Source organism: Dreissena polymorpha, chromosome 11 (assembly GCF_020536995.1).
Source record: "Dreissena polymorpha isolate Duluth1 chromosome 11, UMN_Dpol_1.0, whole genome shotgun sequence".
NCBI classification, from domain to species: Eukaryota; Metazoa; Mollusca; class Bivalvia; order Myida; family Dreissenidae; genus Dreissena; species Dreissena polymorpha.
In genome coordinates, this window is record NC_068365.1 from 34,667,469 (window position 1) to 34,693,924 (window position 26,456).

Consider the following 26,456-nt stretch of genomic DNA (forward strand, 5'->3'; position numbering starts at 1 on the left):
TCCCACTTGGAATAGGGCAAATATATAAATGCACATGAACTCATTGGACGTTTGAACATATTTTGAATATGTATTCAAATTCAAGTATAACTGAAAATATTTAAATGCAAAAGTACTTATCAATGCTTTACACACACACACGCGCACGCACGCACGCACGCACAACACACACGCATACACGCACACATGGCACACACGCACACAGCACACACACACAAACAACACACAAACACACACACAACACAACACACACACACACACACACACACACAACACACAACAACACAACACACACACACACACACACACACACACACACACACACACACACACACACACACACACACAACCACACACACACACCCACACACACACCACCACCACACACACACACTACACACCACACACCACACACCACCACACACACCACAACACAACAACACACACACACACACACACACACAACACACACACACACACACACACACACACACATTCTATCTCAAAATAAAGTGTATGCATTTCTAATTATTACTTTTATTCCCTACTTTGTTCTCACTTCCGGTTTGTTTTCAAACTCATTTTCTTTAACGAAAGGTAATTTCAGCTTCGGTCATTCTTATTTTCTGAGTTAATATTGTATTCGAACAAAAACGTTGTTTTCGTTTCTAAACAATTAAGAACGGCAGAGCCTGAGCAAAACAATAAACAATCCGGTGAGCGGATTTGTTCATGAAATTAGTTTTCTTGTGCATTTGACCTTGTATTGACCTTGGACATCAATGCGCCGTTTTTAACACGCCTTCTTGTATTGAGGGCAATCACGTGTTCCAATAACCATAGGAGTAACGAATCGTCGCCAGCGTTCGTACATAAAAGAGCCCCCGCGCTAACAGAAACGTCAAAACGCTCAAGACGCCGGAATGAACGGGTTCGCTCTTTGTTTGCTGGTGATATTGGCAGGTAGGTGCTGCGGCTATTCTTTATGGTCATAGTTAGGGTAATTTTGTTATTTTGAATTTGCCATTCAATCTCGAGCGATTGACAGATGTCATAGAGGTGAACGGTCAAAAATAATCGGAAAACATATTTTAAGAAAAATAAAACAAATAAAAGTCCTGATTTTATTGGAATTCAAAATTAAAACTCAACACAAACGCTTAACTTAAATTCGGCATGTGTATATATCATAGTGGATAAATGTTATTAATGTTAACAATCCTTGTCATCAGCACATTTAAAGGGACCTTTTCACGTTTTGGTAAATTGACTAAATAAAAAAAAGGATTCAGATTCGCAAACTTTCGTTGTGGTTATGATATTTGTGAGGAACAGTAATACTGAACAAAAGCTCTAACATAGTATATGCATATTTGTACTCTTAAAAAAACGGCATGTATAGTGTGCACGTCTATGTCTGACTGAATCGTTGTGTCGCTCCTGATATAAGACATTGTTTTATGTTTTGAATCTGTGGCAATAACTCAAATAAATGTCATTTTGCAAATCTGTTTTCACTGTCCTTTCCTGTAATAGTTCTTCACGACGAGCATCGACATTGACATGTTTGTCGTTCATGACAGTTAACGTCAGGCTGTTATATTAATATCGTTTACTTTCTTATCATTATTTGCTGACTTGATATCCTTAAAACCCCATAGTTTTAGACATATCAGAAAGGTTCTCATCAAATATCACAATTCGACTATTGTAACTATTATTGTACTAACCACTCGTCCTAGCTTACGAGTGAATGACAACCAATTCCCGACCGTGAGCAGATTTGTACATGAAATTAGTTCGCTAGCGCATTTTAACCGTGTTTTGAACTTGAAATCACTACACCTGTTTCTTGAACACGTCATCTTGTTTTGAGGAAAATCACGTGTTCCAATAACCATAGGGCGTAACGAATCTTCTATATAAAAGAGCCCCCGCGCTAACAGAAACGTCAAAACGCTCAAGACGCCGAAATGAACGGGTTCGCACTTTGTTTGCTGGTGATATTGGCAGGTAGATGATGCGGCTATTCTTTATGGTCATTACAAAATGCATAATAATCCAATAATTTCTTCAATGATCTTAAAAGAGGCGATCAAGAAATAATTGCCTATCACCAGTAAACAAAACATACATAAAAAATACATGAACAACACAAAAATCATCCAAAAAAAACGGAGGAGCCTTAAAAAGAGGCGATCAAGATATAATTGCGATCACTCAATATGAGTATATAACGCATCATATTTTTATGTGTACGTTGGATCCATGAAAACGTAAGAACGAACAGTATTATGAACACCAGCAAAACATCGATAAGTTACTTTTCATATGAATATTTTTAATACCGGTATATAGGGTAAGCAACTTAAGTTAACAATTCGTAATGAAATTTGTCAAGCTATACTTGTATACGAGCTTTAATTTAATGGTAAGTTAAACAGTTCGTCAAATATGTCAAGCTATACATGTATAGGAGCTTTAATTTAATGAATGGCATACGTATATAACGGATTATGGTGTTAATTCTTAACTTTAAACCAAGAAATTTAAAAGAAGCTAGTTTTCTTAATGTTAGTGCATTTTGTGAATTTATTATTGCAATACATTTTTGCATGTTAGGTCGTAACCAATACTTTTATCGATATATTCTTTCTTAAGTCTTTTAATAAAGAACATACTAAAATAAAATTATATTCGTCATCAATTTTTTGACAATGTGTACATTTTCTTTCATTATAAGAAGTAGAAATGGGTGTATGCCAGCGGCCAAATTCAGTTATTAAACGATGAGATGATACTCTGAGTTTAGAAAGAGCAATGCGATGGTTTTCATTTGAGATGCTGTGAGGTACATTTTAAATCATTTTTTATGTTAAGATGCCTGTAAAACAAGGCTCGACTAGATTCCGTTAATCGCGAATTAATATTTTGATAAAAACAATCCTTAATTCTTTGTTTGAATAATGTCAAGAAAACTTCTTTTTGTCCTACCCCTTGGTGTATCCATACTTCTAAAAACCCTAAACTTGACAACAGTTGATGCAACGAACTAACCCAATTTTTTTAGACGGTGTCAATCAAAGTCATGTTTCATTATATTATATATAAGTTTAATATACTTATTTCTTTGCTTTCTATTATTTTAAACCAGTATTTAACTATTTTAAAATATCTACTTACAATAAGCGAATGTCGCCCTAACTCAAAGTAAACGAAATCATTTTGGGTTGCCCTTTTAACACCTTAGATATTTTTACAAAATTGAGTATGAAAGACGTTCAATATTTTGTGCTTTATGGAAGCCCCATACTTCGCAACCGTAGTTCAAAATTGGTTTAACGAGTTTATCAAACAATTCTAATTGAAGGCTTACTATTATATTTGTAAACGTATATAAGTATTTTTTCATTTTAAAAATGGCCTTTCTTGCTTGCCCTGCTAAGGTTATTTGCGTCTGGTTAAAAGATCCACCACTCGTGAAAACAACTCCAAGATAAGACATATTTCTAACAATTTCAATATTTTTATTATTATATGTAAATTGTATGTTCCTTGCAAGTGGTCCAGCTTTTCGGAACACAATTACCTTCGTTTTGTTAACATAAACTTTTAATTGCCATTTTTGACAGTAGCTGCAGAGAATTTCAAATCCACATTGTAAGACTTGAGGTGTAACCGCAAATAGTACAATGTCATCAGCGTATAAGAGAATAAATATTTAAAACATAAAAAGGTCGACCCTTCGTACCCATTTTAGATGAAGGTTTCTTCTAATGTCGTTTAAAAAATAGAGAAAAAAGTAATGGAGATAGACACTCACCTTGTCTTACAACCAAACACTTTTAACTTTTAAATATTGATCAAAACATCCAGAATGGCAATCGTATTAAATTTGCTTGAGTCATATGCAGTTGTCTAAAATTGCTATATACATTGCACTTTTTAAATGTGTTTCTTCTTTTTTTCTGTGCACAATGAATTTAAGTACATGTTTTCCTTATGCAGTCTGAGTTAGTCCAGCTATTCGTTTGCTTCACAACAACAGTGTGTGCTGTATTATTGACAATTAACGCTAAACTTAAATTCAGACCCGTTCACGTACCATCTAGCATATCGGACTTTTGAGATTTAAAATTAAAAAAGCCGAAAATATTATTACACTATTACAAACAAATCAAGAAATGTGCGTGTCTCCTTGGCAATACCAGTCGAAAAACAAACGTGCATCATATAGCATTATACTATTGGATTTGTCAGTCCGTATGTTCGGCCGTAGGTACATGCGTACGTACGTCCCGACGTTTTAGTAATCAACCCAACTTAAACTCTTTTAACTGATTTGTGATTATCGATTAATATTACAAACCTTAATTATTTTAACGTGTATGTGATCGTAAAGAGAGATTCATGTTCGATTTGTTTTGAAAGATGTATTGTCATTTGCTAGGCTCAACAAGTTATATACCAGTAAATTGTCGTCCCAGATTATCCTGTGCAGTCTGCACAGGCTAACCTGGGACGTCACTTTCCACCTTAACTAGAATTTTGCTAAGAAGAGACTTGCTTGAAACGAAAAATATCATAAAAGCGAAAAGTGTCGTCCCTGATTAGTCTTTGCGGACTGCATGGGCTAATCTAGGACGACACTTTACGCATATGCATTGAATCACTTTTTCACAGAGCACGTTCATTACTTAATAATGTGTGGAAGCAAAACAATTAAACAGACTGGTGGATTCGTCTCTGTAAAGACACGTGCCTTTTTAATCATGTACATTTTCACCGGTCAAAGGGCTTATATCTTATAAATTTGTAGTCATGTCTGTGTACAAGAAAAAAAAACAACGAAAAAACGATGACTAAGCTACAGTTTATATAAATGTTTGTCGAACAATAAAGTATTGTCATGAAATATTTATTGGACACTGAAAAGCACTCCGATCAGCGAGATAAGTCATGTTTTACTATTAACGTGATTAATTGTTATGAGATACATAACCATTCGATGTATTTTTATGGCAAGAAAAACCTTTTACAATTGGTGCTAGTGGAGCTAATGACTTATTGATACCGAAGGAAACGTTTAATTGCAAAACTAAACATATTTGGTGCCAGGGATTAACATTTTGTATAATTTTTATTATTGCAAGTGCAATGATGATAATAATGATGGTGACTATGATGATGAAGAATATTATTTTATTATTATTGTTAATATTATTATTAGTATAATGCTTAGTATGTGTATTTTCTCGCAAATATTATTATAAGTATGATACTTGCTATCATTATAATAATAAATATTATTTTTTATAAATTGATATTATTAATATATTGTTTAATTGTTATTATTACTATAATTATTAATATTATAATTATTATTATTATACAATTTCACAAACCGTTTATAACGTCATATACTTTTATATTTTAGCTGATGCTGTTAGATCACAGGGTCCTCCTACCCAGACAAAGAAGGGGACCCGACCTGCACGTCCCAATGACAACACTGACAGGGGACTGCCTTCCGGAGCGGATGTTCCAGACGGCACTCGATTCGCTCCCCCTCCAACACAAACACGCGCCGGACCTTCTCCTGCCGGCCGCCCTGCTGCTGGACCACCACCACCACCGGCAGGAGCTGCTCCACCCGCAGCCGGCCGACTAGCTCCACCAGCCGCTGGAGGTCCAGCACCACCAACCGGCGCCGCCCCGGTTCTCTCCGGTCCTCCTCCTACCGCACGCCGACTTGCACCACCTGCTGCCCCAGCTGGAAGCCCCAATGACAATGCTGATCGGGGAATTCCTTCTGGCGCCGATGTTCCCGATGGCGTTCCATCCGCTGCACCGGTCGCTCCTTCGCGCTCCGCAACTTTCTTCAACTACGTCGCACCAGCTGCCCCAGCAGCTCCTGCCATGTCATGCGAGGCCTATTGCGATATGACGGCGTCATACAAGCCAGTCTGCAGTATCGATGGCAATCAGTATGACAATGACTGCCTGCGTGAATGCACGTGAGTATTTTATAACCTCATCCTGAGAAAATATGAGGCGCCCATAGTAGTATTTAGATTCTTCGTGAAGGGGAAACGTCAAGCATTTCCTTCTACAGTTAATATTGTATCTATCGCGATTGAACTTTGCTTAAAAAAGATGCACCAAACAGCATCTTCTTCCCTGTCTTTAAATGATAATCAAAACTGTTTCGATCTCCAGCGGAGAGCCTCGCCAGTGCGAGAACCCTTGTCCCTGCAACGCTACCCCCAGCGAGCCAAGCCAAGTCGTGTACGCGGACGACCCGATTGTTAGCGAGTGCCCCTTCTGTTCCCAGGAATGGGACCCAGTATGCATCGACAACGAGGAGACCGTCCAAAACGAATGCATTGCAAAATGCCAGTATGTATTTCCACAATATGCGTTTGACGTTTTATACAAAATACCGTTTTAGTATTTCATAATGCTAAGTTATGAAGCCATCTTTTGAGATTGTCCTATTTTTGAAATGTCAATGCAAACATTTTGTCGACGTCTTCACTTAATCAACAGACTCGATTGGTACAAGTTTTAAAAATACCATACTAGCAAAATAGTATGTATTTAGCATAATAACACAAGCATATACTTTTCAAATAAAAGTGTACATCTCGGGAGTTGATATTTGGTAATTTAAGTTCACATGTAAAAAAGCCATTTCTTTTTGCAGGGGAAAGACAATCACCTGTTCTTCGTCATGCCCTTGCTAAGACAATCCGGGTCTTTTGGGTCACGTGGCTCAGATCGCATGATCAAGATGGCGGACGTAGCGAGGACGTGTGCTCTGTTGTTAATATACCAGTATCGATATTTTGAAAGCCTCTATGTTTTGTATATGTATTTAATTTATTATTAAAATTGAAAACTTATTTCAGTTGAGTTTTGTTATTATATGAACACAACGAAGTAGTTCGCTTTGGTAAGAAACGCATGTCATACTTACTGCACTACCCTGATTGACTGGGCGTTTATAAAAAAAAATTGTCTTCAAATAGAATACTATATAGTTTAATATTGTAGTGCGCTATTCGATCAAGCAATAAGAATATAATCATAATGAATAACAGCTACATGTAAATCATTTTATTATAGCCCGAGTGAACTTACAAAGTTATTGACTCCATTGATCTTCTTACACAGATTTCAGTGACTTACCAAGCGAGATAGTCGGGTCCTGCTTTCTAACTCCCAAAGATCTGTTGTCGTCATTGACTTTTGATACTTAAAAATTAAAATAATTATTCAAACGCGTCATGTTGAGATTGTGGAATAATGAATATCCGGAAACACTATGACAAAATTATGAAGGACATTCTTTTTAATAACTCAATTATTTTATTTCAGGCAAATGATCGCGTATCCATGTATTACAAAAGAAACAACATTAACATACAAATGGTAAAATTTGGGGTCATCGACAATGTATGGTTATTAAAAAGCTTAGCGGGTTTAAATCGGTTTTACAATTCATGTTATTTTGATACCTGTTTACATTCAGTGTGTACTAAGAATCACTATTAGTCATTGATTAAAAACGCAGGAACTATTTGTGTACATTTATTAAATGGACTGTTTTTTATACTGACATTTTCTGAGAGCAATAAATAACATTTTACCGGTGAGCTGCGTGTTTACGTATACTATGGTTGTTATATTTGCTTAAAATGCCACATACAATAAAAGAAAATGAAGAAGGCTGTGAAAATCAGCGGACGAAGTGCATAATATACCGCATAAAGAGCATCTGCATACGCACTTACAAAAATGCCTGGTTTTATTGACGGCTGTTGTTGTTGTTTATCAAATGTCATGATCCAATTTTAATGACTTTCTTTGCTATGTAACAAAACCAAGGGCGATTATGGTCCCGATTCACTAATACAAACGACAGAAACGCAGCACAAAACTTGAATGTGGCTGTTTTCACATATTCTCGCGTTTAAAGCTATTATGACTCTACTGTGAACAGCAAATGAGCAATTGATTTTATTTCTATATGAATCTTATAAAACCATTCGTGTAATGATTTTTTCGTATCCTTTTATTAAATTCTGAAATGAAGAAAAAAATATATATATATATACTTTTATATATACTGTTTCAATAAGGTCCCATTCGACATTTTCTAGTTGCCATTCGATGTGTTTTTGAAACATATTGAATTCACGGAAGGTATCATAAGATGAAATGATCCATATCTGGATTTTTTCATAGTGAATTCACGGAAGGTATCATAAGATGAAATGATCCATGTCTGGATTTTTCTATGATGTTTGTCGACAAAATGTCTTATTAATTTATTATGTCGAACAATGACAAGTACGATAAGCTGCATAAACATCTGAAGCTTAAAAAAATATGATTACTTCAAGCCTTTGTCGTGGGTAAACATAACCTTGTTACTTTGGACAGTATTTGAGACGCTCCCCTCGAGATTCGAGCCCGGAGACCGTATCCCGAACACTGTTTCAGTCGTTAACGGTCGACATATGTATCTTCCGCACAATAAACTAATTTTCGTATAGGTAAGATATTAATAGACGGACTATAAAATACAGCTTGTTTTGGTGTTATAAAAAACTATTTGCTACTTTGAATATGTATTTCTAGGAAAGAAATGTAAAGTCATCGTACACAAATTAATGAATTCAATTAAAACATGTGGTTACCGATCTTACTATAGGGTCATCATTGGTGTCTGAGTTATTTTTTTCTAAGAAACCCATTTGTATAGACTTTATTCACGCCTCGTTATCGATTATCTCAAAACGAGGCTGAAAACGCATGGTTGATTTACACGGTCCGTGCTCAGACAAAAAATAGCGACGGCAAAGCAAGGATTAAGTGAAGTTGGTTGGACCAAAAGTCTGCGACCAATTCCAAATATTTCTATGGGAGAAGTGCAGGAAATTATAAACAAACACTCAAAGGTTCCTAGCAAGCATCTAGATAGAGGATACTGGCATTTTTTCGGACTCTATGTGCACGGTATCGAAGGTAAACACACATGTCAAAATCTCAACTAACCGTGACAGGTCATTGATAAAAATAGATCTAGCGATTTTCTGTTGCAGATTGTTTACACTATTTGAAAATCTGTAAGATTCTATTTTCTTGTTAACATTCTGTTTGACGTTTGATTTAAAATGTTAAATGCATTTTGATTTCATGTATCCTCGAGTGCCCACTTTCGACGCATCTAAGCAGTCGGTTAAAGTTTTGTTGCTCAAAATAGGGATTATGTTATTAATATTGTTATTTAATATCAAATTTACCTTTTATTTACACAATTAAATTTCAATTGATTGTGTTATTAACCAAAAATTGTTGATAAGCAACATGGGCTAAGTCTGCTGTAACGGCGGCCATCTTGGTGAGAGTGCCCGGTAACGACGCATCTGATTGGTCACCTGATTTCAATGTAAACATCACTCCTGTGGAGACTGAATGCATGAAACATTAACTCAGGATTGTTGTACTTACATTTGTATCACTGTTAAAGCAATCTGGATCTGAAATTAATGAAATCAATTGGGGTTTTGAATTTTATTAATGTAAGTTATAACAAGTTTTCAACAAGTTCAAGTTACTCTTCACCAACACAGTGAGGACACATGAAGATATCACCTCTCCTTACAACCCGGAGTTGCGTACAATAAATGAGATGAACCCAGTGTTCACACCCAGAACACTGCACCCATTTCACAAAGACCAGTGAAGAGCTCTTCCGTACAGCACTGGATGTGAATAGGCTGCATACACTGCACACCTGTGTTTCATCCTCATCCTCTAATGATTCATCTACCGGTATAGCAGGGACAGGTGACATTGCCTTAACTGTTCCAGATGGTCCAGGTTGTACGTTCAACTTCTGGGTCTTTGTCTTTTTTTCCTTCCCTCTTCATGATCCTGAATTTTTTTAATTATTACATCCTCAGTAATTGGCTTTCCACTGACCACTGAACTAAGGTATTTCCTCTTTTTTGTTGCTTGTTTCTTGGATGGGATGTTTGCTTCTTTGTTGCAGAAAACTTGGGAGACTTCTGTTTCTGATGGTTGGGTGATTGATTGAAGAGAACTTGTTTCTTGTTGAAGGGCCTCTGATGGCTTGAATACTGAGGAATCTTTAGCATTTGGATCATATGGGTAGATGCCGGTTTTGCGAAAGGATGCCTGCAAATTATTTGGTGACAGTGCTTGTGAATATGCCTTGCTTCCACGTGCACACACATTGAAGCGTGTTATACTTTGTCGCGCATGAACGTGTGACACACAGAGCTGTAGATTCTTTCGAATGGCCCAAAACAACCAACATCTAGAGGCTGCGAAACATGGCTCGTGTGTGCGGGCAGAACAAACAGGATTATGTTCTGTGACTTGGCCCAATCAATCAACCCCAAATTAATGTGAGACTTATGGCCATCATAGAGAATCAGAACAGGATTGTCCAGACAACGTTCAGGTAAGTTTTTTAGCAGGTGTTGCTCAATGTACCTTTTGAACACAGCACTATTACTCCATCCGGACTCAGTGGCTGTACCATCAACTCAATGACCACCACCATCTAATAATTCCGACTTCATCCGAAGCCCTGGAAATACAAAGAATGGCGAAACACTGTTACCAATGACTGTGATGAGGATTATTGAACCAGATGTGACTGCTTGTGGCTGAGATTCGCAGCTTGCAACTACTGAAGGGGTTTATGGGAAGTGGACACACCTTTCTCATCAACATTGTATATCCGTCCTGGCTTATGCTTTAGATCATACTTGTCCATGATGTTGCCCAGTTCAGTATAATATACTGACACGGATTCCTTTTTGGTGGCTTTCGCACGTTGAATCTCAAGCCCACGAGGCTTCAACACTTTCAGCTCTGGCCATCAGTTCATAAACAGCCTGAACCACTTAAGTGTGAGCGAATGCTCTTTGTCCCGTGTACCAAGAAATATCGCATATTCACTGGCCATGTCAACAACTTCTGACCGACTGTAACCATATCCACAGCTTGCCATTAATTTTAGATGGTCTGTCAAGTGTGCCTCTTCCTCCTGAGATAATGTAGGTGGTGGTCCAGAATGTGTTGCTTCCGGATTTACTCTGCCATTCAACCTGTGTCGCAGAGAGGCTTCTGGGATGCCATACTCTCTGGCAGTGGTTCTAATATGGGCCCCTGTCACCAATACCTTTTCATAGGCTGTGTTAATGGAAGTAGGTGAATAGCACTGTGGGACCTACAAATAGTAATAAATAGTAATAAAAATAGTAATAAATGAAAATAATTAATAAACCTGACATGCAATTACCAACATGAACACTTGCTAGTTACAATTATATTTAGCATAAAAAAAATATCCGGACTCCACATCAAATTTAACGCGTACACCTTTTCCAGAGTGAAAATTAGTCTATTCATACGATGTTCTGTCACATGACGTGACTTATGAATGAAAATAGTGAGCTTTCGCAGACGATACCGATGCATTTTCCCACGGTCTTATTTGCAAAGAAAATTGGGTGTAAAGTGTTCAAAAGTTTTGCATTACGTAAAATACACACAAATACATCAATTTTAAACCAATCAACCATATCATACCTTTGAACCAGCTATTTTCCACATTACGAAGAACAACATTAGCAAAATCGTCGTAGCGTAAAGTGTATGACGTCAACGGATGTCGCTTATGTATCAAACAGAGGCAAAACAAAAATGGCGTCGAAATAGGGCAGCGTCATTTCGGTTCACTCGATATTTAGTCCTTGGCCTCGGGCCAACGATAGTTACTAACGACTAACGACATGGACACTTTTGTTGAATATAATTATTCACTGTGGAAGGGTAACAGATTGCTGATTTAAGTGTTGGCCGTCTGTGTCATTGTGTGTTTATGTAAGTTAAATATTTTATAATTTTATTTCAGTGAAAGTCCATCCTAGGGGATGCTTTGTTCGAGCCAAATGCTGCAGATCTTTTGAAATGAAGAGTGCAGTTTGGAATGTACATGTAAGTTGTGATAAGAAAATTAATTAAATAGATTTTTGTGTTGTCTTTGTGTGTGTTTTCCAAATTGTTGATGTAGTGTAATGATAACGTTATAACAATAAAGTCAGGCGGATGATTGTGCTAGTGAACCCAGTTTCGAGATCGGAAATCTCATTTAATACATAAACATGTTTTATGTTCAAACATTAATATGTTTATGTTCATAACAGTATACATTTTACAAGTTGACTGGAACTTAGTCCCTTTCCTGTATATTCTCTAACACTTTATGCGAAATCTAGCATGTGGATCTGTATTACAAATTCAAAATATTAAAGAAAGAGCAAATTATAATGACAAACTAAGGTCATGTGGTACAATTGCTGAACAGTTTGACATGACATTGTATACTGTCATTTCATTGCAGTCGTTATTTTCTTTGTTTGCAGATATCCATGCTGAATTCCAAGGAGATCGAGTCACAGTCATGTGAATGCAGTGCTGAAATGGTTCATGCGCCCATGTTGCAGCCTTAGTGTACCAGGTGGCCTACTACAATACGCTTCACAAGGCAACTGTGCCGGAAATGGTGTCGAAAATATCTTGCCCGCAGTCTTTTCACATTCCATCAAAAGTTGACGGCATCAAACCAAGACCTGTCAATGAGGTCTCATTTGTCAAGCCAAACCCTAAGAAGTCACTTCATGAACAATCAGAGTCCTGTATTTGCAGCACTCTATATAATCCTGTGAACATCCCCTACCCTGACATTTCATTTTTGGATGGCATACAGACATTGTTACCACTATGTGATGACACTCTACAGATTTTCAAGATTTTGCCACAAACAAGTCATCGTCCACCAGTGAAAACAAATACATATGGGACTGTGAATAGTGGCAGTACATTGGAACATCAGTTACCGGAGCCGAAAGCAGATGGCAGCAATTTTCGGATACCTGTTGGGTCAGAGTTTCCTAAGCTTTCCGTACATGATCGTTATGTATAACCAGTCTATGCAACATTATTGTCTGAGAATGAATCTCTGTTTATGGATAGTTTGCAGGTATCAGAGAGTGAATCGTTGAGATTGAGCAACAGACACGATCACAAAGTCTCAATCCACTCTGGATCAGACTACGACAAAAGCGCTTGACTGCTTCAATCTTTAAGGATGTAGTTAGTCGACAGAAGGACTTTGAATAACTCATGGAACGTCTAACAGACGGCTGCCATGAAACATGTACTGGAACATGAATGCGAGGCAGCTCTTGAATACTCGACCCATAAACAAGTGAATGAAAGACCATGTGGCTTCGTTATAAATCCAGCAGCTCCATTCATCGGTGCGTCTCATGACAGAATTGTGTATGACTTTTCAGAGTCTGACCCTTTCGGCTTCTTGCAGATAAAGTGCCCGTTAAAGGAGTCGTACAAGGAAGCACCATGTCTGAACGGAAACTCTGATGGGACATTAGTCTTCGGAAAAGTCACTCCTACTTTATGCAGGTCATGGGACAAATGGCAGTTACTGGACTACCATGGTGTGACTTGTGTGTCTGGACAGAAAACGACATGCATATCGAAAGAATTTATTTTAATGACAAAATGTGGTCCGATATGTTTTCCAAACTATTAATATTTTACCATGAGCATCTGATAGAGAAATTTGTTTAGAGCAACATGAGCACTATTCTCTCATAAATATACTGAATGAGGTCGCGGTGCTGTAATAGCTGTGCTATTCGCCTAGCAATCAAGAGGTCGCGTGTTTTATCACTAATCTCAGAATGTTTTCATGATCTGATCCACTAAGTACTGGTTCTTCCCAGGAAAGTAGCTTTCAATGCAATAAAGTACTGGTTCCTCCCAGGAAAGGAGCTTTCAATGCAATACATTTCAAATGAATAAGTTTAAATTAGCATATATACTGATATAATCATCTTTTGATAATGTTAATAAACAAAGATATCCTTTTCATGTTTGTTGAAGTATGATTGCAGTTTAATGACATGTATGATGCATATATTATTCTTTAGAGGTGAAAACCTTAAGGTTTATTGCTTAATCAACTAATCAACAAACTAGTGTTGTATTACTTACGAACAAACAGGGAAATAAATAACAATTACTGTTTTCTCTTGATCTTAAACTCTTTATTCACTCACAATAGTTCAGTTATTGTCAACAGAATAAAAGGATTATCAAAGTTATAGTTTAGTGCTGGTAAATGCATAAACATACAAAACTAAATTGAAGGCATTTTTTGTAACCATCACATTAGCAAAATAATTGTGGGTACAGTTTAGTGTTGAAATGGACATACGAAACATACAAAAACTTATGGGTCACTTTCTTCTTATCTATTTTATTTTAAACTAAAGATTATTTTGAAAAATGTGCTCCTAAGTATCAACCATGAAAGATATACCATTTACATGAAATAAATTACTAAAAGTTGCTTATCATATAAATTTACTTTTTAACATTTATGCTTTTTACTTACATGGGTTTAATTGTTTTACGATGTTTAATGAAACAGACCCAAGGTGCTAGTATTAAGTATATAGTACTTGGTTAAAGTTTACACAAATGCCTGTCTACTAAATATTTCTGTAAGAATGGTTGGCATCCATAAACTATTTAATGGACTAATTAGACACAATTGATTTACAGCAATCTCAACATAAGAGAATGAACAACAATCTCAACATAAGAGTACCTGTGAACCTGTAGCTGGATGTATGCTTCAACTCATGGACCACCTCTTTTTATGCACAAATGTGTTTACGGGTTTTAATTTTAGATTTTTTGATCTGTTTTGTGAAATTGTGACGGCGAAGAAATTTTGATCTGACCACGGGGCCAAAAGTTATGGGTAAATAATTGGGTAAAATGGGTAAAAAACTCATTTTTCTAACAACATGCGACGCACATGATATTTTTTTTACCCAGGTGTCAGATCAAAATTCCAAATAGTGCACCGTCGCGCATATGCTCATAGCTAACATGTGTGTAATTTTCAAGGTTCTAGTACTAATCGTGTACGAGGAGATAGTGGCCGACCACGCCCACCCAACATTTTTTATGTCCCCCACTATAGTAGTGGAGGACATATTGTTTTTGCCCTGTCTGTTGGTCTGTTGGTCCGTTGGTCTGTTGGTCTGTCTGTTTGCGCCAACTTTAACATTTTGCAATAACTTTTGCTATATTGAAGATAGCAACTTCATATTTGGCATGCATGTGTATCTCATGAAGTTGCAGATTTTGAGTGGTGAAAGGTCAAGGTCATCCTTCAAGGTCAGAGGTCAAATATATATGTGGCCAAAATCGCTCATTTTATGAATACTTTTGCAATATTGAAGATAGCAACTTGATATTTGGCATGCATGTGTATCTCATGGAGCTGCACATTTTGAGTGGTGAAAGGTCAAGGTCAAGGTCATCCTTCAAGGTCAGATGTCAAATATATGTGGCCAAAATCGCTTATTTTATGAATACTTTTACAATATTGAAGATAGCAACTTGATAATTGGCATGCATGTGCATCTCATGGAGCTGCACATTTTGAGTGGTGAAATGTCAAGGTCAAAGTCATCCTTCAAGGTCAGAGGTCAAATATATGTGGCCCAAATCGCTTATTTTATGAATACTTTTGCAATATTGAAGATAGCAACTTGATATTTGGCATGCATGTGTATCTCATGGAGCTGCACATTTTGAGTGGTGAAAGGTCAAGGTCATCCTTCACAAGGTCAAGGTCATCCTACAAGGTCAAACATCATATAGGGGGACATTGTGTTTCACAAACACATCTTGTTTAAACATAACTTCTTCATTTATTCACCAATTCACTTAAAAGTAATACCGAACATTTCTTATGACAACACGGTCTATCTCCATCCATGTCCACATTACACACCACAGGGCCATTGATAAAAGTAAAGGCAGCTTGGGTCCCGTCCTCTTTCAAATTTATCGAGAGGTCCACGGGCACAACTTCCCCGTACCCTAATTTTTTTTCGTTCCAACAATTTTCGTACCCAATTTGTATTTCGTACCAAAATCTTTTTCTCGTACCCAACTTTTTTTTTCGTACAAATTTTTTTTACGTACCCACATTTTTGTTTTGCATAATTTTTTTGTACCCACATTTTTACGTACCCAATTTTGTTTCGTACCAAAATATTTTTCGTACCCATTTTGTTTTCTTACTCACATTTTTGTTCGTACCGAATTTTTTTTTAACATAATTATTTCGTACCCGAAATGGGAATACACGTCGGCCTCTGCCGCGCCACTTCAAGTTTATAATTGTCATAGGCATTCAGACAAAGAATAACAACCGTCACACACGATGCACGACGACATTTTAATTTTTATTGCTAAATAATAATTACATTTATTTGACTCTTTTTCACTATTTAAAACAATGGCATTTTAATTTAAATATACTGAGCACAGAAAGGCATTTAATTGACATATATTAACCAATGATTGGTACATAGGCATTTATACATGTAAGATGGTTAAATTTGCTTGTGTATGCAAGTCGCTTATCCTCTCAATCAAAATAACTTATATCGAAGATCATAAACGTATTTATATCAAGATAATTAAACTAATTTTATAAAACATGTGAACTTGAACAAACGCATACTTACTTGTTTAAAATGTGACTTACTTCTTTCGACACATCACCTACCGGTAGTTACATTTTACTTAAAAGTGCATTTAATAATGTTTATTCGCTCAAGAATAGACTGTCTTATTCAACGCAAACGCTATTTTCCTCAGGGATCGCCGAAACCCGAACCCCAAGTTTATAACCCATCCTACCCAGTCAACTCTAACACATAGACTCGTCCACTAAGTAAACAACCACTGCCCATGCAAATTGTCGTTCTTTTACTAGCTCCTCGCATCACATGGTAGGTCGCGCTATGGTTTACAAGTTTACATTTACCACCCACCCTCCCACTTAATTTTTATTGTAACACGATGCTTGCCAGATTTTTGTTATATTCCAGTGTTGTCGAGAATTACGAGCTCCATTAGAAACCCACGTCGTCATGGCAGGGACTTATAACAGCGTACGGCACACCGTCAGTCTGCCCAATGATCTACTTAGTTCGGCCCCCGACGACAGGTTCCTGCGTAATTGACTGTACCAGTGTTAGCTAATTTGCTAAACTTTGATCAGTAAACTTTTATTAATATTGGTTGTTTTCGGGTACAGTTTTCCAGAGTTATTTTACATTCAGTGAAGTTTTATCTCTGGTTTTTACTCTGGCCTTGAAAACACCATTTTATGGTAACGAATAGAAGTGATGTATAGGCATAGTTTCCACGAACACACTTCCCGCTTGTCACGGGGAATAAACATTATGTACTTAAATTTCCCGCCGTTCTCGGGGAAACCTGTATAATACAATTGATCCCAGCCTTGACATTATTATGCCAAACCTTTAAGATAATAAATTGCGTAGTTAAACTGTTTGGCGTTAGTCGTTGAATAAAATGTCGTAAATAATTAGCATTTAGACATAATGACACTCGTCTTTTCAAACTTTAAACTAATAGCGGCTTAATTAAAAATATAGCGTTGTTTTCGGCGTATTTGACGTTTGGACTACATAACATATGATAATGTATGCAGCGGTCTATATTAAAGCGGCGCGATTATCAATCGTGTACTGACATGCCAGTCATTAAATAAACTGCATTACAGTATTTGTCAGGGATATAAATACTAAATAAACTTATCGACCTTATCTTTATTATTTTATTGAATCTGTATGTAAATCAAGTATTTTGCTTTCTTATTTTGTTGATTTATTACTTAAGTTTTTTATAAATAGTTTAACAATTACAAAACGACAAGGATTGAGCGAACAATTAACAACCTTTGCTGATGATCACCCGATCATTCTAATGTTAATCTCTGTACACTGTTCGCATGTGAAAAACTTCCAAATTTAACCCTTTTCAAAATGATCTTTTGTATGCAATAAATCAAATTGAATGGTATTGCAATGAAAAAAATATCGATTGTAAGTATAAACCGCACCATCTTTAACACACACACTTGTGTATAATTCGAGTGAATCGTTTTTGTTGTGTGTTTTTTTCTCCACAAACACATGCAGCGAGTATTGACTGACGGTCGTTTATAGAATCTTTCAGACACCTATTACAAATGACACAATTTTTCGCACAATACATTTCTTTTTTAAAATACTGAGTCGACACAAATTATGCATTTGTTCTGGTGTGGGGCCGCTGTTTGACCTGCTTCTATTTCTGTTGAACAATTAAACCGTGTCCTTAACTTGACGTCAATGCGCCGCTTTAATGGACGCGTTAACTTAGTTTTAGGGCAATCACGTGTTCAAATATCCATGAATCGTAACGAATCTTCGCTGGCGTACGTACATAAAAGAGCCCCCGCGCGAACAGGAACGTCAAAACGCTCACGACGCAAAATGAACGGGTTCGCACTTTGTTTGCTGGTGATATTGGCAGGTAAGTGCTGTGGCTTTTCTTTATATTTGAGACTATTTTTGTTGAGAATGCTAATTACCATAATAATATTCATAATAACAATAATATTGCGTTGTACGATATTACTACGATTTATGTTTGAATAAAAGAATTGTCGGTATTTTATCTTTTTAAAACATAAAAATAAAAATATGAAAGTGCTAAGATCGCAAGAGCTTTAATATGTATTCAGAAATGCGGATAAATCGCGAACATCTGTCGTATTGGGTCTTTTTGTAACTGCAAACTCGTGCACTTTTAAACTGCATAGAATTTGCTATGCAGTATACATTTTGAATCTTACCATTTTTTAATATTTATAAAAACAATCAAGAATATGCATGGTATTAAATGTGCTCAAGGCATTATATGCTGTGGAAAATTGTCTTATATATTGCACTCACTTTTGAATTGCTTCTGGGTTGTATTTGCGTTAACTACAATAGATTATGGTCGTTCTCGTTATAAACTAAGTTCAGTAGTATAGTCGCTTCACATGACTGTGTTTGTTGCGTTATTACAGCAAACACTAAACTTCAATGAAGATCCGTTCACATAACCTGTAGCATAGTGTGCATTTAAGAGTATGTCAAATAAAACACAGTACACCAAGAGCCGTAACTGTTAATAAACTTTTTTGAAAAATAAATCAAACATTAAAATCAACGGGCGAATATCGCATTAAAATCCAACCAGCTAAGTGTAAAAAAGCAACACTTGGTAAAAGTTTGTCATAAGTATTGTGTGATGACGATCAGTTTATTTGACAGTGTCGCGTGTACCGCAGGGCGCTGTGATCAGCGAGATGTGTCTCATTGACTGTTTGCGTGATTGGTTTGAGATTTATGGGCACTCATCGAGCAAGACAAAGACATTCATTGGCGTAAGCGTTAAGCGCAGTTCATGACTTAATGATGACTTGACCAAAGATACAAGATAAAAAATATTTTATGCTTACGATTAACATTTTTAATCATTATTATATTATTATCAGTATTATTAAAATTATAACGTAACGTACTCATATATTTCAGCTGATGCTGTTAGATCACAGGGTCCTCCCACCCAGACAAAGAAGGGAATCCGACCTGGACGACCCAATGACAACACTGATCGGGGACTTCCTTCCGGAGCGGATGTTCCAGACGGCACTCGGTTCGCTCCCGCCCCAACCCAAACACGCGCAGGAGCTGTTCCACCCACAGCCGGCCGACCAGCTCCACCAGCCGCTGCAGGTCCAGCATCACCAGCCGGCGCCGCACCGGTTCTATCCGGTCCTCCTCCTCCCGCCCGCCGACCTGCACCACCCGCTGCCCCGGCCGGACGCCCCAATGACAACACTGATCGGGGACTTCCTTCCGGAGCGGATGTTCCAGACGGCACTCGGTTCGCTCCCGCCCCAACCCAAACACGCGCCGGACCTCCTCCTGCCGGCCCTCCTGCTGCTGGATCACCACCACCGGCAGGAGCTGTTCCACCCACAGCCGGCCGACCAGCTCCACCAGCCGCTGCAGGTTCAGCATCACCAGCCGGCGCCGCCCCGGTTCTATCCGGTCCTCCTCCTCCCGCCCGCCGACCTGCACCACCCGCTGCCCCGGCCGGACGCCCCAATGACAACACTGATCGGGGACTTCCTTCTGGCGCCGATGTTCCCGATGGCACTCGCACCCGCTCCGGACCACCGCCGCCGTCTTTCCGTGCCGCTTCTGCTCTTCCCGCTGCTCCTGCTGGACCGGTTGCCCCTTCACGCTCCGCAGCTTTCTTCAACTACCTCGCACCAGCTGCCCCAGCGGTTCCTGCCATGCCATGCGAGGCCTTTTGTGATATGACGTCATACAAGCCCGTCTGCAGTATCAATGGCAACCAGTATGACAATGACTGCCTGCGTGAATGCGCGTGAGTACTTCATTAAGTCCAGCTGTTAATGTCGTCTTAAATGTGTTTCTTTCTACACAATTCTTCATATACAATATTTGAAATATAATTTTGAAAGACAAAATCCTTTAAAATACACTTTGTCTGTCCAATACTTGTTAATATTCTCCATTGAGAGCAAGCGTTGTTTGTATAAGACTGAAGGAAATATTCGTATAATCGCACGTTGAGTATCATCGCATCTTTGTTAAATATGTTAATCGAGCACTTTCCCGTTCTGCATCGCATTTTTTTAAATCGCCACTCTACTGTACTATAAAGCACATTATAACGATTATCAAAACTGTTTCCATCTTCAGCGGAGAGCCCCGCCAATGCGAGAACCCTTGTCCCTGCAACGCATCACCAGTCGTGTACGCGGACACCCCGATCGTCAGCGAGTGTCCATTCTGCCCCCAGGATTGGGACCCAGTATGCATCGACAACGAGGAAACCGTCCAGAACGAATGCATTGCAAAATGCCAGTATGTATTTCCACACTATGAGTATCGCGTAAAGTGTCTTAAATATTAATCTGTGCAGTTCACATAGGATAATTCGAAAAGACACTTTCCGCATAGACTGGATTTTTGTTTACAAGATGCTTTCTTTGAACGAAAAAATTCATTAAAGCCGAAAGTGTCGTTCCTGATTAGAATGCGCGCGGACTGGTACGACGCTTTACGCACATGCATTATACCCCGTTTTCACAGAGCCAAGCGCATGTGCATTTTAGCGTGTGTTTTATTTTCACAGCAACCGTTTAGTATATCCTAATGCTTCATTACTGAATCATCTGTCAACATTATACAAACCAATATTTCATGTCTTTGTCATGCAATCGATCTTAAAATTCTAATTGCAATCTCTATTTCAATTTATGATTAACACCTAAATGCATATGTATTTCTCAAGTAGTCGTCTATGGATTCTATTTTGTACTCAAATACGTAGTGGTTTCGACGTTCTAATACGAGAAACCATGCTCGCTTTTTAGTTTCTCTGCCTCCGTATCATATTTTCTGTCGGACAAAGTTTGTATGTCAATGCAAATATATGATCAGCTTCCGCACTAACGCACCTACAATACGTCTAGCGCGATTTCTGCCATCCACATCGCATCACCGTGATTCAGCCCAGAGTGAACAATTACTATCTCACCACGATACACCGTTAAACACGGTGATTTCGCCGTGGCGAATTGCGGTGTCAGTCTCTGCGTTATCGGGAAATTGATGTCACGGTGGACCACCATGATCGCGGTGACCACCGCGGCCTCGGTGGTTCGCTGTGAAATACAGGTAAATGTGTCGATATTGCAGACCGTATAATTTTTGCAAAGTTCTAGAATGTTTTGTTACATTTGTATGTACATTTGTATACATTGTAACTTGATTGTTAACAATCGTCATTATTTTCTATTGTTTACCCTGGTTCCAGAATCATTTGACATGTCGTACATCGAGCGTGATGTACTTTATATTTTGTATGTACAGTTTCTGCGTGAAGATTTATGTGTTGTTTATTTTAAAGAATTGTTTGTTTTTGTTAAAATTTCGGAAATGCCTTATCGTTTGTGCACGTATATCTTGCGTTATCCGGACAAACGGCACCCGGACAGTCGGCACCCAGTGTTTTTTTGCATACGCGGACAGTCGGCACCCTGTAAATTTGTCGACCAGGACAATCGGCACCCGATTTAATTTTATACCCGGACAAACGGCACCCGATTTAATTGTATACCCGAACAAACGGCACCCGCTTAAATGCGATCGGTAAAGCCCGTCAGCAGCTTGTTGAACTAATTCGTTTAATCCGCTAATTGCTTTGGTGAAAGAGATGATGAATAAATCCCGTCAACAAACCGTGTTATCAAACCAAGTCGAAGTCCAAAATTGTATAGCATAAACATAATACAATGTTACAGCACAATAAATAGTAGTGGCATAATATAAGTGTGGATTGATTAACGTTATCTGCTAATTGGTTTAATAACACCTCTAAACAATTTACAAATATCAAAGACAATTGAGCTGAATAGAATTAACAGGTCATCTTGTTAAATATACACGATATTTTACCGAGCGGAGCTGTCTTTTTTATTAAGATCGGATTAAGATGTTCGTGTGTCGTACGAATAAATATCGTTGCAGGAAATTAAAATGATCCGTTGCCAAACGAAAGTACGGTTGACATTAAATGCATGATTTTTCTCTTTACGCGATATTGTGTTAGTATGTTGATGCTGCATCAACATTTCTTAAAATTGACAAGAACAAATGGCGATTATTTTTTCCGACGACATAAACACAAGTTTGCCTCTACAAGTTCTCCGGAGAGTGCACAACGCGCGCAAATCGGGCCATCAAGCAGAAAAAATCGGTATCGAGATTGCTGTGTACACACTCGACCCGATTTTTAAATGTTCCGAATTGCAATTTTTGTTCACAAAACGTTTAATCGTCGTCGCTTGTTTTAATCAATTACAAGCTAGAATCGATTTAAAATTAAAACCGGTGCATCCGATGTATTACTTCAAGCGCGGCCGATCAACCTCACCATTACCCAAACAAAATATATGTACATGTTTACGATATATACTTTGAAAACACCACAATACACGGAGATGGTACTTTTTATCGCAACGATTCTTTCCATATATATAGCTATGACAAGGTACTTTAAATAGCGTGCCGATTGTCTGGGTGCCGTTTGTCCGGATACCGCAAGCTATACGTGTCCAAACGAGAAAGCATTGCCGAAATTTTAACAAAAACTAACAATTCTTCAAATACACAACAAGTAAATCTTCGCGCAGAAACTGTAGAAACAAAACATTAAGCACATCACGCTCGATGTACGACATGTCAAATGATTCCGGAACGAGGGTAAACAATAGAAAATAATGACGATTGTTAACAATCAAGTTACAATGTATACAAATGTACATACAAATGTAACAACACATTCTAGAACTTTGCAAAAATTATACGGTCTGCAATATCGAAATATACATGTTCATTCACATGTACATGTATTTCTCCGCGAACCACCGAGGCCGAGGTGGTCCACCGCGATCATGGTGGTCCACGATGAGATCGATTTCCCGATAACGCCCGCGGTGTTCAGCCACTGTCGACGCGATCTATCATGATGGAAACACCTTCCGATCGCGGTGATTTTCCACGCTCACAAAAATTGTCCACGGTGGGAGTGAGGTGGATGGCAGAAATCGCGCTAGACGTAGTGTAACTCGATTGATACTATTTCTGAGAACACTATACTAGCAATCTATATATTAACCATATAAAAGTTGTATATACGTTTCAATTAAATGTGTAGATAGTTGGGATTTTTAGTAAGTTCAACTGTGAAAAAATTTGCTGTCTATTTTCAGGGGCAAGACAATCACGTGCTCTTCTTCATGCCCCTGCTAAAACCATCCGGGACACGTGGCTCAGATCACATGATCAAGATGGCGGATGTGGTGAAGACTCGTGCTCTGTTGTTAATATACCAGTATCGATATTTTTAAGCCGTATGCATGTATTTATTGGAGTATCAAAAAGAGAAAAGATGTTCAGCTGAGTTTTGTTTTTTCATTAATACATCGAAATAAAAATGAAATACGTCTTTTACATCAATTACGTTCTTGTATTACTATATCGCTGTGGTTAGCTGAGCGATTAGCATCACTATTTAAAGCACCACTCCCCAGAAAATGTAACAATGTTTTTCATTTGGCATAAGTTATATTGAATTTTAATAACGCGTATTCCACTTAAAATGTAGGCACAGAAATAGAAACGTGCTTAAAATAAAATATTGCTATACGCGAACAAAATATGAATCATCATATATATATGTTACATGTCGTCTTGTTTTTATTGATTCATTTTAACATGCTAATGTTTGTGTTTCGTTTTAAACCCCACACGTAGAGGAGCTGGGTTCTTTAGTAACAACAGAAAATGAAGTCTTACACAATTTACGAAACTAGACACAATTTCCCATAAAATAACACTTTTTTAGAGTCCATTTTGATGTACTCTTATGTTGTGGGTGGAAACTGGAGTACCCGAAGAGAACCACATCTGTTCGGTCATGAATAAGTCTATCGCACACTAACTTGATCCGAAAACACACAAACAACTCAACAACATCAACGACATGTTTCGAGAATATTGTTTTCTTCGAAAAGTGATATTGTCAATCACTAGCTAGAACGGATCACCGTTTCTTTTATCTCCTCGCGGAGTGTTTCGCACCTCTCCCAGTGTAGGACGCACTTTAAACATGGGCGTATAAATAGGACGACGTCGAACAAGAGTCCTATATATTCAGAAGTCATATGAATCTGTGTTAGTAATATGATAATACCTGTAATTGTGATAATCAAATCCATATAGGATCCAGATATAAGGTCTCTAGCAATGTCGTTCAGGTGTGCATTGTCTAAATGCGACACTTTAGGCCGCAGTTTTGCATGCTTCCTGTCAATTTGTGGGTACCTCGTCGATTGACCAACATTCAGATATGAGTTTGGTCTGTTGGACTCAACATTTCCAGGAACACTGACGGCCCGCCTTTCTATTTTACTTTTGCGGGAAACCCGATACTGTTGAGCTCCCATGGAAAAATTACGACAGGGTATTGCTTTTTGAAAAACAGTTGTCCTTTCTTTTTAGTTGGCTGACTGTTGCGCGTTTTGCCGGTGTAACTTTGTGTGCACCACAACGAATTCGTATCTGAATTCCCGTGAATATCGCGATAGACAACGTCATCTGGGCTCCAGTTAACGCTGTTATTATAGAGACAAGCATTCCATTATTCCCAAAACAGTTTCCGTTAATTCCCGCGATAGTCTTAGGCGAATGAGCTGGTGCCATCACATTTAAAGGGAGACACACCACAATTATTGACAACAACAACACAAGTCCGTGTACACATAATAGCATTTGGAAGGAAATAATGTCGGATCTGCCGAATAGGAATGTACGGCACCGAGCAATGAACAGGAAGAGCGTTTGAAGAATGTCGACGGCAACTGCTGTAATATAGACCTGGATACATATGTCGCACACGAGTGGGTGGATTTCGATGAAGTCTTCTAGTATGCCAACTGTCACCAGAGTTAATCCAGCTACCCCTTGAAACAAGACACTGGATGCTACAAACGCAGCGTTATGTAAACACTGGCATGCCGCTGGCCCTTTCTTTTTAAGCCTTAATGCGCCACATGTTAACAAAGTCGCAGTAAACATATTCCATATCTGAATAAATATCATAAATAGTAAAGCTCCGAAATGTAGTGGAACCATTGTTAATACACCACTAGCCCTTATTTGGTATTTTCTTGATTAACTTGTTTGAAATATTTCTTCTTGAAGCGGCAGCGAGACAATGTGTTGTTCCTCCGATTCCGATGAGAGATGGAAACATACACTGCTTGATGTTCACACAATTAGATTTGTATTCACGCATGTCGTATGGTTGGTGTTGCTGCTTGATTATTATGTTTTAATTGCTTAACACCCCCTGTCTCGTCACATATTGCATTTATGGATTATCATTTATTCCAAACGGTCTTGAAAGTCTTTAAAACCAACGATTTAGTTTTGTTACTATCAAACCAATTGAAATTCCTAAATAATTGCATTATTAGTTGTAGAAACCAATAAATCGTCATATACCGATAAAGAAGATTTTTCTAAATGTTGCTGACTAGCACTTCATCTGACAGACTTCCATAACGTTTGTCAAGGGGTTCAAAAAGCGACGTCATATATCACGTCGCTTTTTGCGGGTACTTTGATAACAGATTGCTCTTCGATACCAGATAACAACAAAAGCCACGCGCGAGAGTTGAGTTCTTCAGCTTTTTGCATTTATGTTCTGTTCATTTGGTTTTCAGACACGTAACATTGTTTGGTCGATTAATGGTATAGTAATTCGTATTGCGGAGCAAGAAAGTCGTG

The 26,456-nt window shown here is 38.0% G+C and overlaps 2 protein-coding genes and 1 long non-coding RNA gene across 3 annotated transcripts; all 3 read left to right on the forward strand.

The window, feature by feature from the left end:
* Nucleotides 1-923: 923 nt before the first annotated feature.
* Nucleotides 924-24,111, forward strand: LOC127849758 (basic proline-rich protein-like). The gene is made up of 4 exons (XM_052382509.1): nt 924-963; nt 19,599-20,460; nt 20,799-20,963; nt 23,876-24,111. Exons 1-4 carry the CDS (start codon nt 924-926, stop codon nt 23,913-23,915), a joined length of 1,107 nt encoding a protein of 368 aa, XP_052238469.1. The 3' UTR covers nt 23,916-24,111.
* LOC127851405 (uncharacterized) lies at nt 1,964-6,820 on the forward strand. Its single transcript, XM_052385175.1, has 4 exons — nt 1,964-2,013; nt 5,438-6,017; nt 6,220-6,399; nt 6,707-6,820. Exons 1-4 carry the CDS (start codon nt 1,974-1,976, stop codon nt 6,744-6,746), a joined length of 840 nt encoding a protein of 279 aa, XP_052241135.1. The 5' UTR covers nt 1,964-1,973; the 3' UTR covers nt 6,747-6,820.
* On the forward strand, nt 11,718-14,157 carry LOC127851425 (uncharacterized). Its single transcript, XR_008035753.1, has 2 exons — nt 11,718-12,042; nt 12,471-14,157. It is a non-coding gene; the product is annotated as an uncharacterized LOC127851425 (long non-coding RNA).
* Nucleotides 24,112-26,456: the final 2,345 nt, after the last annotated feature.